Source organism: Pogona vitticeps, chromosome 14 (genome assembly GCF_051106095.1).
Source record: "Pogona vitticeps strain Pit_001003342236 chromosome 14, PviZW2.1, whole genome shotgun sequence".
Taxonomy (NCBI): Eukaryota; Metazoa; Chordata; class Lepidosauria; order Squamata; family Agamidae; genus Pogona; species Pogona vitticeps.
In genome coordinates, this window is record NC_135796.1 from 11,070,595 (window position 1) to 11,089,491 (window position 18,897).

General features: G+C 46.2%; 1 protein-coding gene across 2 annotated transcripts; it reads right to left on the minus strand.

Annotated features, from left to right (window-relative positions):
- Positions 1-1,373: 1,373 nt before the first annotated feature.
- Positions 1,374-17,543, minus strand: YDJC (YdjC chitooligosaccharide deacetylase homolog). Of its 2 annotated transcripts, none has more exons than XM_072983158.2 (6): positions 17,417-17,543; positions 12,382-12,560; positions 6,728-6,887; positions 5,632-5,731; positions 2,893-3,070; positions 1,374-1,845 (listed from the first exon to the last, which is right to left on the minus strand). In XM_072983158.2, exons 2-6 carry the CDS (start codon positions 12,543-12,545, stop codon positions 1,488-1,490), a joined length of 960 nt encoding a protein of 319 aa, XP_072839259.2. In that variant the 5' UTR covers positions 12,546-12,560; positions 17,417-17,543; the 3' UTR covers positions 1,374-1,487. The 2 variants fall into 2 exon arrangements, with proteins under 2 accessions (XP_072839259.2, XP_072839260.2); XM_072983159.2 differs by lacking the exon at positions 17,417-17,543 and adding an exon at positions 14,494-16,949.
- Between the last annotated feature and the right edge of the window lie 1,354 nt (positions 17,544-18,897).

The window sequence follows — 18,897 nt, forward strand, 5'->3', positions numbered from 1 at the left end:
CACCTGTGCGGGGATATTCGTATATGAATACCCCGATCTCTATTAGCAACCCATCCCACTTCACTGGCCATTCAGAAAGACTCTGACAACAGAGCATTTGAAGATGATGCTCACTCGAACCCCTGCAAATCCAAACCTGATCCATAGATTCTGGCTTGTGTAGAAGATGCCCTGGGCAAACACAACTTGTTCTGTTAGCCCGATTTGTAAATTTGCGGTATATATCCATTCCATTCATCATCTTGGCATTCCAAAGGATGTTCCTTACACCGAGCGGCCACCCGCAAACTCACACACAAAAATCCCACAATGTTGGGCTCATCCCTAAAATTGCCAGCCTTCAAAATAATAATAATAATAATAATTAATAATTTAATTTCTATACTGCCCATCTGGCAACCCAGGCCACTCTGGGTGGTTTGCATAGTACAGTGGGGTCTTGACTTGAGAACTTAATCCGTATTGGAAGGCGGTTCTCAAGACAAAAAGTCTGTAAGTCAAGTCTCCATTGACCTACAGTGCATTGAAAACCGATTAATCCCGTAACAGGCCGTTTTTGTTTCATTTTGGGTTTTTTCTGGTCTGTAAGTCAAATCTCAGTCTGCAAGTCAAACCTAAATTTTGTGGCCAGAGAAGTCTGTAACTCAAAAGTCTGTAAGTCAAGCCGTCTGTAAGTCAAGGGTCCACTGTATAATAAAAAAAGGTAAAATAGCCGAACCTTTACGATTTTTAGGCCAAAATCTTATTTGTTTTTGCCATGTACCTGGTGCTGTGTTATGCATGCCTTTGCACTTCACCATTGGCACAAAGGGGTATTCTCTGCCCACCTACTCCAAACTCTCCGGGCTGCAGAGCTACAAGCCCAACATGGACCAGCATGCATAGGGAGTGCTGTACCCATAAAGCAGATACATTCTGGGTTGGTCCACTTCAGCTGTCCCTGGGAGCCCAAGCAGATTTCAATCTTTCCCGCTGGAACAGAACAAACTAAAGACATCTTGTACATTTCCATCCATTATAAAGGTGGCAGAATTCCGTTTTTACTGGAATGGAATTTTGATGACCTTGGTCATCAAATTCAGGTCTCTGTTATGATGGGCAGATCAATGCACTAGGATTCCCAGGGTACACAACTGCATCCTAGGACTCTTAAAACATGTTTCTCCACACCAGCATTCGCATCGGAGGCAAGCCCACAATGGCCCGTCCTGAGGAGCTCCCTACAGCTTGCCACAGATCTTTGCCTGCTTGTGGATATTCTACTCTACTCTTCAGGACACCAGTTGCAGCTACTCTGATCTTGTGAAATGGGCATCCTCAGTCCTTGGGGGGGCTTCCAAGCGTCAGAACAGAAGTTCAGTGGAAATGTCCAGAACAAGAAAATGAATATTTATTCATTTCGGGTCATAGCTCTACAACCTCCTTCGCATCCTGTATAATCCAACCTTGCCTGCGCAGGACACACTACAGCCGCCTCCTTCCATCGGTCATAGTCCGAGGTCTTTAAATGCACACAGTTCAATGTTCTGTGCTTTGTAATGACTCTGCAGCTCTGTATTCTTTAATGTTTCAAGTTCATGCTGCCGTTCCCAGGACTGCGAGAAATCGTCCGGACCCTCCCCACAGCCTCCAACTGGCGGGATGCTGGGATAGCCAGGATGGGTCATCAGTTCGATCGTTACTGTTCTGGTTTCTTGATCTGGGCTCACAGATGAACTGGGGAGAGTGGAAGAGTCACCCACTTTTGCCAGGTAAGATGTGGTAGCATTATCGATAGCACCTCGGATGTTGGTGACAGACATGTTCTTTCCCATGGTGCTCAGTCCTATATAGATGTCTGGCCATCTGCAATGGGAGAAAGAGCAGCCTTAAGCCATGGGAATACTGCTGATGGAGATCCTACAGACCATCGTGACTTTAAAAAGTACATAAATTATATGAAATATATATATATACTGACCCACATATATAGGAAGATAACTCTATAGTCCTTTTAGCTTCAACAATGCCTTCCCAAACTATTACTATGCAGAAAATAGCACAAAGAGAACATAGGAAACATCATTTTTTCCCCTCTTGTTTAGCTTACATTTGAGCGCTGTTGTTTTAACCGTCAAATCGCATTTCTGAACAACACCTGTTCTGTTAGGAAAGTGTAAAGGCAAGAGGAGAAGGGGACGACGAGGACGAGATGGCTGGACAGGGTCATCGAAGCTACAAACCTGAATTTGAATTTAACAACTAAACAACAACAACAACCATCGAAGATTATTCTGGGGCTGTGCAGCTTGCCCAAGGCTGCATGGGTTGGCTTTTCTCACAGAAGACACCGTGGAGGAATCAAACTCCTAAACTCTGGCTCCACAGCCAGAGACCGAAACCTCTGAGCTATCCAACCAACGACGCTGTTCCGTAACTCTCAACCAATGTTACGTCTGTTCTGAAAAAGAATCTATGTCAACAGGTCACAAAGTCTATAAAGTAGAAGTGTGCAGTTTTGTATTTGGACTACAACTCCCAAAATCCCTCTTGATACCTCTGATAGTAACCTTTATATACTGCAGTGTTCAGTGACTTGTGCTGAATCAAGCCACGAAGTCAGACTAGCTTAAGTACCTATTCTGGCTCGTGGAAGCTCTTCAGGGTTCCAGATTGTGTCCTAACTACCTGGTGATCCTTAGTATTTCCTGATGGTCTCCCCTTTGCCGACACCTAGGGCCCAATCCTGATTAGCTTCTAACATAAGAAAGGATTGCTATGTCTAAAGTGGGATGGTGATCCAACAGCTGTAGCCATGAATTCTTTGGGAAGAATCGTATCTTGGGGGACATTAATCTTTTAAGGGTTAAAAAGCAATGAGGATGACATGATTTCCAAAGCCTGGGGGCTTACCGTATGCTGTGCTTCCTAAACACAGCCACAGTGTTAAGCGAGTCTTTCTCCACACCCTGATAGAAGGCCATTAAAGGTGGATCTATCCAATCACAGCGAGGAAGATCTGGCTCAATGGGGATCCGTGTGTATGTGATCCCATAATCCTTCAGCACCTGGGCAAATATATGTCTGATTTCTGGAAGGAAAAAAAGGAGAAAGCAGATATTTAAAAAATCCAACTGGGGTGAACTGCTACAGCCAGAAAGTGGGCCAGCCTTGCCATCAGGCAGATGGAGGCTGCTGCCTCAGATGGGGAATGTTAAGGAGAAAACAGAAATACATCCTCTGCTGATTGTCTTCCTCCTCCTCCATGCAGGGCTTGGGAAAATTACTTTTTGGAACATATCTCACAGACTCCCTTCACAGCACGAGTAAAGGAATATGCTGGCTGGAGAATTCTGAAGCAGATGGTGTTCAAAAGTAACTTTCCCAGTTTGCCAGCTCGCCCTCCGGTCACGGACGGTCGTCTGCTGTCTCTCCGGGTATGCAAACAGAATCAAAGCACTTCCTGGCCTTCCTGCATTTTTGGTAAGTAGCTGACTGGAGGATCAGGACCACCAAAGTTAAGATACCCTCCAACCCATGGGAATTGAAGGGGGGGGGACCCACCACAGAAGACCAGGGATCTCAGCTGTGGAGCAGGATCTGGCAATCCTCAAAGAAACCCCACAATTGTCTTTGTGAGACCTCTAAGGGCTTAAGACCTTCTTCATAGGGAGAAGAGCAGTTGGGGGGCTTTCTTGATATATCCCAGAAACATCGTAAGATGCCCCTGTGAACCCCCTCTTTTTTTCTTTTTTCTTTTTGCCAAAAGTTTCTTTCCCCAAAAAAGTTCTGCAATAATCTTCCTTCCGCTCCCCACCTCCCAGTCTGGGGGGGGGGGGAGAGTGGCTTCCTGGCCCCTTCCTATTATGACTTCTTCCCCCTAATCATTTTTGCATCTGGGGTACAAGAATGGGCCAGCAGTAGTACATCCTAGAGGCGAAAAAGTGGCCCCCGGATTTCCGAAACATGGCAAAAAAGAACCTAGACCTTTATTGGCGGGCAAGGCCAACCAGCTCCCCAAGTTCCTCAATCAGCAGGCCTTTATTTTGCTTTGGACATGTTGCAACTTAGGGGTATTTCAGTTTTTCCAAGCTGAGGATTTAGTTCCCCAGGCAGGTTGCTGGCTGGGCGGGTGGGAGCACGACAAGCATTTCTTCTGGAAGCGAAGACAGAAGACGGAGACCTCCCAGCTCCAGTTGTCGCTGAAGCAGCTGTTCTTTGAGCAGAGAAAAGCCGAGAATACAACAACAAAAAAAGAGCCTTTGGGCAACATTGTCAGCCAAAGGTAATTTGATTCGAGGCAGATGCCCGGGACCCATGTGCGCTCTGTGTTCACCCTTCCCTGCCTCGGAGAGTGCCGAGGGGCAAAAGGGGGTCCCAGTGTTTTGAGGAACACTGCCATGGAACCAGCTGCAGCTCTGAGATGGCTTTGGTTAGACATCCATCTAGTAAGGCCCCTCCTTGGTCCGTCAAAACCAAGTATACTGTGCATTGTCTGTATTCTGATTACAGGAAGCAAAGTGTAGTGCTTATATACTACCCTATAGCACTTAACACACACACTGGGCAGTTTACAATTTAATCATGCAGGCTATACACTGTGGTTCCCTCCCCCTGGCCCAGTGAGCTGGATACTCAAATCTTGAGCCAGCTACCTAAGTCTACCGGGATTGAACTCTTGACTGCAGAGTCTTGATTGCAGGACTGCAGTTTAGCCACTGCGCCACAAGCCCTCTGAAACTAACAATGCTAATGAGAACAGAGTAATCCAATCTTCAGACTCAGAGTGATTATATCCCTATGTATATATATTGTTTATATGCCTACAGCGCTATTCCACTTAGCTCTCAAGAGGTGTTCCAAGAAAATAGAGCGCTAACTCAATCAGCACTAAAGGGAGCACTTTAATTTTATCCTAGGAGTTCCAGAAGCCTGGTCTACCTCTATGGCACAGTAGGTAGACCAGGTTCTAAGTATCCCGGACGCCTGGTCTTCAGCCTTTATGTAAATAAGAGGAAATGTAACCCCCTTGAGGACCACAAAATGCTTGCGTATTTTAACAAATCAGTACCAAAGAAGGGGGCTGTCTTTATTTATATAGGGAAAAAACCCCTATATTTTGTCCTCCCACCTCATTTGCAAACGATATTGATAAACGATGCTATTGATAGCAGACGAGATCATGGATACAGATCACATCTGCTATCAATACATTCTGCTGTCAATTCGCTCCACATTTAGTAGAAAACTAACAACAAATTTAAAAGCCTTTCTGGCAAAGATTCAAGCAGTGGAGAAATAAGAACTCCAATACAACCAATGTAGAAGTTGCACTGATTCACGCTTCCAGCATGCTCAGACCAACACTGGTATTCTGCAGTGCAAAAGTATTTTGAGGGTGGTCTGGTTTTGAATGGGCAATTAAGAGCCACTGACTTTACAAAAGACTCGTCCTGAGTTGTTTTGATTCGGGCTGATCCAGCTGTCTACACCATGGGACAGAAGGTCCTCCTTTTCCATCATTTAAGTAAATTGCTTATGAAAGCTAAAGCTTCCTCTCCGTGCTTTGTCTGAGCAAATGAGACGTTCCAATATATTACTGAGAATGAGATGTTCTGCAAGAGAAGGTAACACAAACCAGATCCTTCATACCTGGAAGGACGTGGACATGTTGGTGTCCATCCATATGATGAGGTAGGTGGCCTGTTAGTTCACGGAACATCTCGACTTGTGCCGTCAATTCCTGTTTCACCTAAGAGTGCAAAACAAGGAAGGAAGGAAAACGGAAGTGTTACCTTTTAGATAAGCAGATTTTCATAGTTTGTTCCTTTTTTGTTTTTTTTGTTTTTTTAAAAAAGCAATTCAGGATGACTGCCAAATATTCTACAGCCAAAATCCTATTGCATACCTATGCCTATGTCATGACTTTTAGAAGCAAACTGCCCCAGGTCAGGTAAGTTCACTCCGTTCAAATCAGCAGGACTCTACCAATGTTCTTATTATCGATTAATCGTATAACAACCAGACTAGCAGAAAGTCTTTTTTGGCTGACCAAAAATGCATACAGGCACAACAAAGCCATGTCAAGTCAGATCATCCACCCATCTCGCCCACCTCACTGCTGAAGTCTAGTGTTACAAAGATGCTGCTTTGTTTTTAGTAGGGATATTTATCTTCCTGTGTCTCTTCCTTGAACTCCAGAATGAGAAATTGAACTGTTTTTCTTCTTGCCAGCAAAGGTATTTTCTGTCAGGATCATTTCTGCATTTACAAGAATTGTTTTCGTGCAAATGAAGCAGAACAGCAACTGCCTTGCTGCATGGCCTTTTAAAAACCAAAGCCCTGATGGGTTTCTCGCATCTTTTTGATCTACCAGCCACATCAGTGATGCAAAAGAGACCGGTTTTGAGAAGATACATTTTGCTCAAATTTCAGAAACCTCTTTGGGGTGGGGGGGACAACCACATTTTAATCTCTGGAGGTAAGAAATCTCATGGGAGGTAAAAACCCACTTCTTAACAGGCTGTCTCAGCATGCTTAGACCATCTGTCTTGCAGAGAATGAGTAATTTAACAAGATTTATTAAGTTTACAGCCAAAGAACTCCGACCACTGCAATACGGACCCCTGGTCCATACTGTCTGTGGCGATAGCACCCAATTCATAACAAGGTTGAGGCAAAGTTAATAATATTCCTGTCTTTCCCTCCTAAACAACTCTGGAAGAATGGACGAACGGGACATTCTCACCTCAGACATGTTAAGGAGACCTTCGGCTAATGCAGTCCGGATGCCCATCTTACCGTGGAAGAACCCTTTGTCATTGAGTAAGGAGGACGTCTCTTTCAGTGATGGGCAAACAGGAGATCCCTCAGAAAGGTTGGCATGGAGCCCCATTGGAATGCTATACCTACAGTAGAGATATTGTGAAAAGCCAGTCAGTGCCCAACTTCTGCTGATGATCAGCCCTTCCATGAACCTTCATGGGGAGCAGTCCTGTCTCCGGCCAACCCTGGACTGCCCGAAAGACAAACCCCAGTGGGTCCTGGAGCAAATTAAGCCTGAACTGTTTGGGGAGGCAAAAAGGACGAAACGAGCTGTTCTACTTTAGGCACGTTACTTTAGGCAAGACTCTCTGGGAAAGACAATAATGTCAGGAAAGTTGGAAGGCAGCAGGAAAAGAGGAGGACCCAATATGAGATGAACTGACTCTCTCAAGGAAGCCACAGGCTTGAGACTGCAAGCGCTGAGCAGCGCAGTTGGAGGTCACTCATTCATAGGGTCGGAGGCAACTTGATGGCATGTAACAAGAGTAGAACCATTGAGGACAGGCTATTTGAGTCACTATGAGTCAGAGGTGACTTGACAACACATAACAACAACAACAACAACACAAGGCCACGGAGTGAACAATACACCCCAATCTAACAAGGAGGGGGAACCACTAACCAGCGCCTTGAATCCTGAGCTAGCCCGGTTCTCGTCCACTTCTCAACCAGGATATTGTCTTCAAAATAACACACAATCCTGACCTTGCCATGGCCATCCAAAGGGGTTGAAGCATAAATCCCATTATCCCCGTCAGCATCACCCTGCTAAAGGCATCTGCCTGGGAAAGAAAGCCTGTTCTGATTTATGGAGCCAGGCGATGGGCTGACCGAGGCAGGGGAGGATTTATATAACATCTGTGTTTCTGCTGAGACGCCCACGCATGGACAAGCCTTTTATCAGTGGAGGTGCTTAACGAGATTAACGTCTTGGCTATCAACTTCTATATTTATCACGGTGGTCAGCAAAAAAAAAAAAAAAAAAAAAAGGCTGACCCAGATCAAGCTTTTTCTCAGAGATGTTCTCTACAGGAGACTCACGCCGGCTGTCCAGCCAGGCATCTCGCGCGTCTTCTGTGTCAGCAAAAACTCTAACCAATCGACAAAATACAAAGCAATTGGGTTGTCAAGATATCGTTCACATATAATACATAAGAATGGTTAGGGGGAGGATTTCTATGACACGTCACGTTTTCTCGGCAACCTACATTTGAACCCACAAGCAAGCTCAAACACCTGGCCTTTTTCGCCAGATTACTCATCAACATGTTCGAACCCAGCCATAAGCTTAAACATAAGAGTTTCTGGAAAAAATATGACATGTCATAGAAACCCTCCCTCTAATAATCATAATCATCATGCCCCATCAAATCAATTCTGAGTTACAGTGGATCTAGTCGCAGGAGGCATAATGGGGAATTGCATTCTCAACCGCTGCCTCTGTGCCCAAATACAGTGGGGTCTCGACTTATGAACGGCTCGACATACGAACGTTTCGACTTACGAACCGCTCTCATAGGAATATATGGACTCGACTTACGAACTTAGATTCGAGTTACGAACTCTTTTTTTCCTTTTTTTTAAAGCTAAGTCATCTTAGGTTAAAAGGAAAAAAGAAAAAATATCCCCCTCTAGTGGCAGAAGGCGGAATAGCAGTTTCCCATTAGTTTCTATGGACAAAAAGAGCAGATACGGATTAAATGGTTTTCAATGCATTCCTATGGGAAATGCAGATTCGACTTAAGAACTTTTCGACCTGAGAACTGCCTTCCAATACGGATTAAGTTCTTAAGTCGAGACCCCACTGTACCAATGAGCTATCCAACTTAATTCCGTTTTTAACATTGCCGCCCCGCAAGAGTGAAGCCCTAGAACGAAATCTGGCCCCTCTTCCTCACAATAACAAGGGTCTAGTCGCATCCGAACACTTGCACAGGGCTTCTTTTTCATTCTGAAAGGATTAAATGGCTCTCCCAAGACACTGCCGTTGGCGCAAGAACTTTCAAGGTAAAAGTACGCCTGTGTTTTCGCACTCTTTCTTTCTTTTTCCTTTCGGCTGCATCCCTGAGCAGGTCTATGGTGTTGAACTGGGCCCTCAGGCTGACAAATTCTTATCTTGTGGTGTAAGAACAGACAGATGTGGTAGTCAATGGACTCGGCATGCTTCCTCCAAGCCAAAAAAAAATACTAACCACTGACAGAAAAGTATCACAAGCAAGTCATTATTTAGAGAAAAAAACCCGAGTTTGTTTGTGTGGCGGGTGGGTGTGAGGGGAAGGAGGACAGAAATCCAAAGCCAACCCATGGGGGAACCTGAACAGTCTGGGGGCGGGAGAAATGATAAACAATGAATGAAACGGAGCAATCAGAATCCTGAAAAAAGATCACTCGGACTCCTTATGATATGCTCTCTGTACAGATTGAACAGACAAGTGGATAAAATGCACTTTTGTCTGACCTCTTTGCCTGCTGGAAACCATTCTGTCTCTCCATCTTCTGTTCTAATGATACTTTCTAGTCCACAGTACAAGTCCCCGCATCAGGACCATCAATGGCTGAGGCACAGCCATTTCTTTCAGAACAATCCACCGCTTCTCATGACCCGCCCAGTCGAAAAGCTTTGCTGTCATCTATAAAGCATCGTCTGATCTTCTGAGATTCCCCAGTGCGCTCCAGTCACCTAATCTAGACGGGTTGGAGGCTGAGCTAAGCCGAGTTCCCCCCCCAAGCTCTCTGTTCCTGCCCCAGCGCTAGCTGAAAACTTTCCTTCGTTACAAAAAGCTAGGTGGTGTTAGGCCTACCTACACCTCCAAGTCTTAATTTAGGACTTTTTCCCAGGTGGGCCACATTTAGGTATCTGTAAGTCAGGTGAAACTCCCAGAATGGGGAATGACTGGATTTGTCGTTCAAGAAACCCATAACTCCACCCCTACTTGGGAATATAGTACAGTCGTGCCTCACTTAACGATTGCCTCGCTTAACGAGGAAATTGCTATACAATTAGGTTTTTGCGATCGCAAAACGATGTTTTAAATGGAGTTTTTTCGTTTAACAATGATCGGTTCTCTGCTTCGTCGGGTTTCAAAATGGCCACCGGCTGAAGCAAATGGCCCCCCACTGTTTTCTAGGCTGGATTCCTCGCTTTACAGGCACCAAAAATGGCCGCCGTATGGAGGATCTTCACTGGACGAGCAGGTATTCAGCCCTTTGGAACGCATTGAATGGTTTTCAATGCGTTTCAATGGGTTTTTTTTTCGTTTCGTTTGACGATGTTTCCGCTCTACAGCGATTTCGCTGGAACGAATTAACATCGTCAAGCGAGGCACCACTGTATCTCCCATAAACCATGCTGGCTGAAGATTCTCGGAGGTGTCGTAAACAGGTAAAGAAAACTTTCCAAGATCTGCCTGTTTCAACGCCCCAGCTGTCGGTATAAATGTTCTGACCTGGATTTTAAAATGTCATCTCAGAACCAAGTCACATGCCCCGTCCCCCTTTCCCAATTCTGCCAGGCACGTATGTAATTAGAAACTGGGCCAGGTGGTTGCTCTGTTTACAAAAGCAAAACCTAAGCATTCCAGAGTGAGCAAAGCCAACGCTCTGAATTTAAAGTGTATTTTGCTGCATCAGTAAACAGACGCACAAATGGTGCCAATTTTACCCACTGCTTTTTCAAAAAGCAACATGTATTACTCTATAATTTTTTGTTTTTGAATGGGCATGGCTCTGCCCTCGTTCGAGGTGACCTGATTTTCCCAAGGCACCCTACCATGCCAAGCAGTGAAATTCTGTTTCAAATGATTGTAATGCTTTAAATGTAAACTATTTTAGAGTAACCCAGTTCAAACGAAGCAAAGGTTTCAAATCTCTAACAGCAGCTGGGGGAACCTGGCAAAATCCCAGTCTGCACGGCCATGTCTTTTCCAGTTTAAAAAGCCAGAGGGGGGGAAAAAGGGTGTTCGAAAATGGTTACAGAGGAAGCTAGCGATCTTATCTTTATACTATAGGAATCAGGCCACCACTGAGAAGGCCCTGTCTCCCATGCTTACCAACTACAGTGATGCCTCGCTAGACAGTTACCCCGCATGACAGTTTTTTCGCTAGACATTGACTTTTTGCGATCGCTATAGCGATTCGCAAAACAGTGATTCCTACGGGGGAATTTTGCTGGACAATGTTTGGTCCCTGCTTCGTAAACCGTTTTTTGCTAGACAACAATTTGCATTTCGCTAGACAGCGATTTCAGTGGAATGGATTATCATCGTCTAGCGAGGCACCACTGCATAAGGATTTCACAGTATGAGATCTTACTTTAACACAAAAGGGAGTGCAGTTTTGTTCTGTTGTTTAATGGCTGAATTCCATTGGTTGTGGTATCTTAGCTCTGCATGACTCATCCCCCCTCGTTCAGCTCCATCTCTGACTCACAGAAGCTCCGCAATTGCATCAGCCCCGGCTTCCGGGCTGCCTCCTGGTTCAACAGCTGCAGTAACACAACCTACACTACATCACTGGGACATCTTTACTGATCAATGTTGTGTGTTGCGGAGTCACAAGGAAAAAAAACTGAGCCCTGGAAAACTTCCTGTGTTTAAAACAATTCTTAGAAAAAGCTCATTCTCCCACGGATGACGCTAGGCTGGTACTGGGGAAACTGAAAGGTAAAGATTCCCCTTGACATTTTTTTTTAGTCCAGTCGTGTCCGACTATAGAGGGCGGTTGCTCATCCCATTTTTTCAAGCCGTAGAGCCAGCGCTTGCCCGAAGACAGTTTCCGTGGTCACGTGGCCAGCGTGACTAGGGAACGCCGTTTTACCATCCCACCAAAATGGTACCTATTTATCTACTCGCATTTACATGCTTTCGAACTGCTAGGTTGGCAGGAGCTGGGACAAGCAACGGGCGCTCACTCCGTCGCGTGGATTCGATCTTATGACTGCTGGTCTTCTGACCCTGCAGCACAGAGGCTTCTGCGGTTTAGCCCACAGCGCCACCACGTCCCTGTAGCCGTGGCCATTTTGCTTGTACCATTTGTCTTGAAATAAAAGGCCCCAGAAAATGAAAAATGTCTTGCCAGATATAGCTCCTGATAATTCTCACTGAGCTTGCAAGCATCTTCTGTTACCTCTGATAGGGCACAAAGAGGGGATGTTTAAAAGTCTGGAAGCTGTTGCATGAAACACAGCTTTGCTTTGCAGCTCACAGAGCAGGGCTTATACCGCCCTGAGCAGTGCTTTGCATGCCTAAATACTGTTGCAGCACAGCTTAAAGATTTATTTGAGTTCTGTTTCACATGCCCAGTGGTAAAAATGTCCACATGGATAAGAATTAGACCTTTCACGGCCCATTTTGCATGAGCCTTGTTCTGTGGCATTGTGACCTCTTCGGACTTCAGAACCCGGCCTGCAAAGCACTGCTTTCTCCTGCAGCTTTTCCTCACCGGGAAGTTGCCCCAGCCTCTTGCTTGTTTGGCATCCACGTTACCACCGAAGTCTTCCCCAATTCTGGAAATCCTTGATTTGATTGGCTGGCTGGGACGCCCGAGTGGAAAAATACCAAAGAGAGACGGCCTTCTCACCTCTTTGCCAGCTGAACCGCATCGGACACCGCACTCCCGTTGACCAGAAGAGAAACATTCGATACAGCGCCAGCGAGAAAACACTCCACGATGCCTTGATTTCTTCTTGGGCAGTAGCCAAAGTCATCTCCTGTTACTATGAGCTTCACTGTGGCTTTGGGCATCCTTAGGTATCAGCCCTGTGAGCAAAATTCAGAAAGGGAAGATTAAAAGCCCTTGACACGTCTGCCAGAGTCCCCGTGTTGAGAGAGAGAGTTACAGGATATGACAAGACCAGATAGGATGGGAGTCAAAGCCATGAATCACCTTAGCTCAGCCGTTGCTAAGGAAAGATCAGCAACATGGAAAAGATCCTGGAAACTGGTTTTTCAACGCCTCCTAGCTAGTCTTACCTAGGCTTTTGGCCTCGCCATCCCCTCCACGTATGTGTGCAGGAGTTCAAAGTAGAGTTGGCTTTATGGAAGAAAGGTGCGGCCACATGCAATGTTACTTAACAGGATTACCCCACCACGGCGTTCCTTATCACCACTGAGATTAGAGATACAGTAAATCGTTTCTGAGACTTCCTCCAACTGGGCAAGACGTTAAGGCCCTTGTTATTGGGTTTTTGCAGTCATGAATTCTGCACCACCTTTAAAACTAACATAGGCATGATTACAGCATGGTTTAAAAAAAGAATGGGGGGTTTGTGCACCAGTGGAAACTAGTTTTGTGGTCACATATGCACTGTAAGTGAACTTTAGTGCATACAGTGGTGCCTCGTTAGACGATGATAATCCGTTCCACTGAAATTACTGTTTAACGAAATCATTGTCTAGCGAAATGCTTTTCCCCGTTGGAATGCATTGAAACCTGTTTAATGCATTCCAATGGGGAAGAATCGTCGTTGTCTAGCAAAGATCAGCCATAGGAAAGACGCTTTGCGAACCGCCGATCAGCTGTTTAAATAGCTGTCTTGCAAAGCTTAGGTCTCGAAAACACCTGTGTCCAGCGAAATTCCCCCATAGGAATCACTGTTTTGCGAATCGCTATAGCGATTGCAAAAAGTCAATGTCTAGTGAAAAAACTGTCATGCGGGGTAACTGTGTAGTGAGGCACCACTGTATTATATACTGGGGCTGGGGAAGAAGTGGCCCTGACTGGGGCTGATGGAATTTATAGTCCAACATCTGGAAGCCATAGATTCCCTCTCACCACGACTTCTGTAGCAGTGGTTCCCAACCTTCGGTCCCCAGATGTTCCTGGCCGAAAACTCCCGGAAGCCTTCACCACTAGGTGTGCTGTCCAGGATTTCTCAAGAGTTGTAGTACAAGAGCACCTGGAGATCCCAACTATAGACACCCCATTGGTCTAGCAACTAGAGCAGAGTGGGGGGAGGTTGGCCCTCTCGTTGTTGCTAAACGCCAGCTCCCAATCTCCTTGACCATTGAACCTGACCCTCAGGGTCTTTGTGTTGCTCATATGTGACTTCTGTCTTTTAGGAAATTCGTGAAAAATGAAAGGAAACAAAACATCCACCCATTTTTGCACTGGGTCAATTAGAGAAGAAAATTCACGCTGCACCCGTCTGCAACATATATGTTGACGTTCGGGAGTATCTTACGAGAAAATAGCCAGCAGACCTAAACCAAGCAGTAACATTGCTGAATGCCTAAGGATTCAAACTCAAACCTAAAACTTCAGGCCTTCAACGAAGTACTGAAAAATGCCAGGTTTGTATGGACCAATCTGTCAACTTAACTTTCTCGAGTCTCTGACTGTTTAAAACCTCTTTTACTTTCAAGTGACACCCATTTCTAATGGTTGAAAAACTCTTTAACTTTCAAGTAGCTTTCAAGGTGTCTCCCTTTCTACCCACGAAGGAATTGGTGCAGTGTAGAAAATTCTTATTAAAAAGAGGCAAAAAATTCTCTCCTTCCTAACCAACCTCCTACAAGAGATTTTTCTGTCCCCTCTTTTTAATCTGATTTGCAAAGCTGTCAGTTTAGTCTTTACTTCCTTCTTCTTTTTTTAATTTAAGAATCTGAAACAGGGGGAGGCAGAGGGGCTCAAAGCACAGGGGAAGAAGCATCACCTCGCCATTCATTTACGGAAGAAACGAGCGCTACTCACGGCCCTTCAAGGAATCTGGTTGTGATGAGGCAGAAAGGAAGGAGCGGTCGGTTCTGCCCGACCAGGGCGGTTTTAAGAGTTGAATAACTAGCTCAGAGAATAAAAGGAAGTCTATATAGGAAAAAAAAAACAGCAAAGCGCGACAGCTCAGCTGTCTGGGGTGGAGATCTGGGTTTGCCAAGGAGGCGTTTCTATTTTGACGGGCAGACAGGTAGTTGAAGGAAGTAGTTGCATTAACGAGAAATATGAAGGACAGCTTGGAAAAGTTAGTTTTTTTTTCAGAAGCCTAACCATGGGTCAGCACAGCCACTGGGAGATGGGAGTCCCAAAAAGTAACTTTTCCAGATTCCAAGCTATAATCATGGAGGGACTAGTTCTCCCCTCCACAGACCTACAGGCAGAGAAGAGAGTATTTCTGCGCCCCTTGTTCCTCATTCTTACCCTCCCAACAAACCTGCAAAATCAGTTAATCTGGGAGAGCATTTAGATGCACTACAACACAAAGCCAACACACTGCTTATTTCCCCCCCCCCAAAAAAAAAGCTCTTTAAAAGCTGTTCAAGAGGGCTGGATAGTGGTTTAGAACTGTGGCTGTGGAACCAGAAGCTGGGAGTTCGATTCCCCCACTGTGCCTCCTGGGGGGAAGAGCCAACCTGTGTAGCCTTGGGGCTCCAGGGTGCCCCTAGAGGAAGGGAAGGGTAACCCACTTCTGAGTACAGTGGTGCCTCGCTTAATGACGTTAATTCGTTCCAGCGAAATCGCTGTAGAGCAAAAATGTCGTAAAGCGAAATTAAAAAAACCATTGAAACGCATTGAAAACCGTTCAGTGTGTTCCAATGGGCTAAAAATTCACTGTCCAGCGAAGATCCTCCATACGGCGGCCATTTTTGGTGCCTGTATAGCAAGGAATCCGTCCCTAAGCACAGCGGGGAGCCATTTTAAGCACCCGGCAGCCATTTTGAAAACCCGATGATCAGCTGTTTTGATCGTCATAATGCGAAGGATCAGTTCCCAAAGCAGGGAACCAATCTTCACGGAGTGAAAAAACCTTATTTAAAAATTGTTTTGTGATCGCAATTGCGATCGCAAAAACATCGTCGTTAAGTGGATTCGTCGTAATGCAGGGTAATCGTTAAGTGGGGCACAACTGTATTCTCTCTCTGGAAAATCCTGAAAAGGATCACAATCAGTCAGAATTGACTTGACGGCACATGATGATGATGATGATTAAAAGCGGTTCTGCGTACTCTAATATCAAGAGACTGGAAAATGAAGAGACGGAAGGATGATAAGTAATTAAGTATTTTTAACAAGGTATTATCTTAGTTAATGTGATACGGGATGAGTCATTAAATAAAGCATTGACTGTCACACTGGCACCAAGAAAGCCAGTCAGGGAACCGAATGCTGGACAAGCGCTCAGCGCAACCAGGTTCGAATCCCCGCTCAGAAATGGAATCTCATTGGTGGGGTGGCAAGGCTAAACCTCTCCTTGAACACTCACACTCTTTGAATCCTACTAAGGCCTCCATCAGTCAGCAGAGACTTGATGACACATAATAACAGGCTATAAGAAATCTTAGAGCTGAACAAGACATTTTGCTATCTCTGTTGTAATAATACAAGGTATTTCAACACAGTACTGTTTTAATATATGCTTTAGTGCAGTGGTTCCCAACCTTGGGTATCCCAGGTGTTCTTGGACTACAAATCCCAGAAATCCCAGCCAGCATAGCTGGTGGTGAAGGCTTCTGGGAATTGCAGTCTGAGAACATCTGGGTGACCCAAGGTTGACAACCACTGCTTTAGTGTGATCCATCACATGTGGTTTGATTCTGACAGATAGCCCATTTAATTGTATAATATATTCTGTTTTCTATTGCATTTGTCCATTCTTCAGTGAGCTACCTTAAATCCCTGGGAATAGAGTCGGACATTAGTTAAATAAATAAACAACACTGGGGTTTCTTCCCCCTTAGAGGTTCCTAAGGCAGATCTGAGGCCCCAAACGACTCTGCATCCTTCCCATCCAGCAATCAGCAAGCATGGTTTCTACAAGATTTCAGGAACGCTTGTGCTGTAAATAAACCTGACCGTCTTCATGGCGCCACGACACTCTTTCTGACTTCCAGAATAGGAGGATAACACAGTCCCCCTTTGGAAACCGACCTCCACACAAGCGAGCCAGAACAATTCCTGTCCAGCAGGATGCTTCCCCCCCTGTCTCCACATCAGATATATTTGGAGGTTACAAAAAAATTTTTTTTTGAGAGAGAGAGTTGTAGTTTGGACTCCCTATCCCACACTCCACAGCCAGCCTGGTCAGTAGCTGGAAAATGCTGGGAGCTACAAAAAAAAAAATTCCCCCAAAAAGGGGGTGCAATCTAGTTCTGTTGAAATAATGCTCTGGGTTTTATCTGATCTGTTGATTGCAATATCAAGATCTCTCTGGATCTGACCCTTTCTTGCCCACCTGAACCTGCGCGCGGACACCATCCTTGGTACCTTCCAAGCCAAGCCAAGCGGGAGGAGGACGCCAAGGAGGACCGCTTCACCTGGCGCCTTCCTAGGCGGGTTTCCTCGAGAGCAAGCCTTTTTGGAGCGGGCTGACACCATCAGATCCGGGTGCCTGGGCAGGAGGGCCCCCGGAGGGGGGGGGAAGTGCGATCCTATGCCGCTTTCCTTCCAGAAGGAAGGCCCAGATCCAGCAGCAACGGCGTCCGTGTGGACGCAACAACCTCGTCCAGCCCCGCTGTGCGTGTTTTTCTCCCCTCCCTCCCAACCCAGACAGGATCCGCGCAGGAGACCCCCCTCCTCCACCCAAAGGGATCGCCTGCCTGGGTGGAAACGATCCCAGCTGGGCGAAAAGACCCCCCCTTCTTCCCCCTCCCTCCCCGGGGGGATGATTTCCGATTGCACTCACCCATCGCGAAACCATTGCGGCCGCGGCAGCCGAGTTGGCGCAGCGGGATGGCCCCGCATCCATCACCCGCGGCCAGAAGTCAGGCATCCATCACTGCGCGGCATCCTGGGAAGAAGCGGCGGCGAGGGAGGGGGGGAGAGAATGGGCTGCGCGGAGGTAGGACGCGGGCGCCCCCCGATGGCGCCAAGAGGCACGGTCGGGAGGTTGCGGGGCTTGCGCTCGGTGTGTGTTCGTGCGTGCGTGCGTGCGTGTGTGTGTGTGTGTGTGTGTACACCTGTGTGTATTTAATGGACGGGCGGAGAATGAAAGGGGATTCGAGGTGGAGCTCATTCGATTCAGAATAACTTGGAAACGTTACTTTTTGCGGGGAGGGGAACACGTTACCATAGGATGGGTAGCCTGGGAGCTGGGATCCGAAAATGCCTTTTTTTTTTTTGGTACCCATTCACAAAAAGAAATTATATACTTTGCAAAAAAAACAAAAAACAAAAACCCAAAGAGAGAGAGAGAAGAGAAATGGATGATGATGATCATCATCATCGTCAAAGTGCAGACCTGGAAGGGTGGAGAGAAGTAAGAGCAAGTTAGGGGGAGAGCCCCCTTGTCTTGCCTGCGCGCTTCCCATCTGGTCTGAATCACACTGGGAACGTAAGTCTCTGGGCTATACAGGTCTCGGGTCGGATCCGAACCCCGCGCTTTTTTCGGCTCTTGGGCAACCAGCCCCGGATACCGCCAGCTCTCCGCCGCTTCTCCCTCTTGACCCCCCCCCAACGCTGCAGTTCTCCTTTCTTCCTGTAGAAGGCAGCATTGGGCACCAGATGCCGCGGAGCCCGAGGAAAGCGAGTGGGGGGGGACTAGACAAGGCGGAGACCGCCCAGCCTGGGCTCGATCCCGCTAAGCGGGGCGGCTTGGATGGGGGCGAGACTAGCGTTGATGCACCAGCAAGAAGCGATACAGCACGTCGGAAAGCAGCCTGATTGAGCCCCTTTCTCCCTCTCTGTTGCCATGCCCCTGGGCCCTCTCTCCTGTCTCTCCAGGAGGAATAATAATAATAATAATAATAATAATAATAATAATAATAATAATAATAATAATAATAATAAGAAGAAGAAGAAGAAGAAGAAGAAGAAGAAGAAGAAGAAGAAGAAGAAGAAGAAGAAGAAGAATTTGTTGTTGTTGTTGTTGTTGTTTAAGAAGAGCCATATCACTGCATCAGGGTCTTTTCCAAGGAGTCTTCTCTTCTCATGAGATGGCCAAAGTACTGGAGCCTCAGCTTCAGGATCTGTCCTTCCCGTGAGCACTCAGGGTTGATTTCCTTGATTTGCCGGGACTAAAAATGTCAAGGGGAACCTTTGCCTTTACCTAGATCCATCCTGACAGTGCAAAAAGTGGTCGAAAGTCCAAGATAAATCACCCTCCAACTACACCCCTGAGTTTCATGCCCAAAATTCTAATCATAATTCAACGCTGGATGTCAGCAC

Bases quoted from the DNA above. Each gene is read 5' to 3' on its own strand.
- YDJC (XM_072983158.2), bottom strand. From the start codon at position 12,545: ATGCCCAAAGCCACAGTGAAGCTCATAGTAACAGGAGATGACTTTGGC. The intron at 5,732-6,727 runs GTGAGAATGTCC...TTGCACTCTTAG, and splicing joins GTCTCCTTAACATGTCTGAG to GTGAAACAGGAATTGACGGC. The intron at 1,846-2,892 runs GTAAGCCCCCAG...CTCCCATTGCAG, and splicing joins TTTAGGAAGCACAGCATACG to ATGGCCAGACATCTATATAG.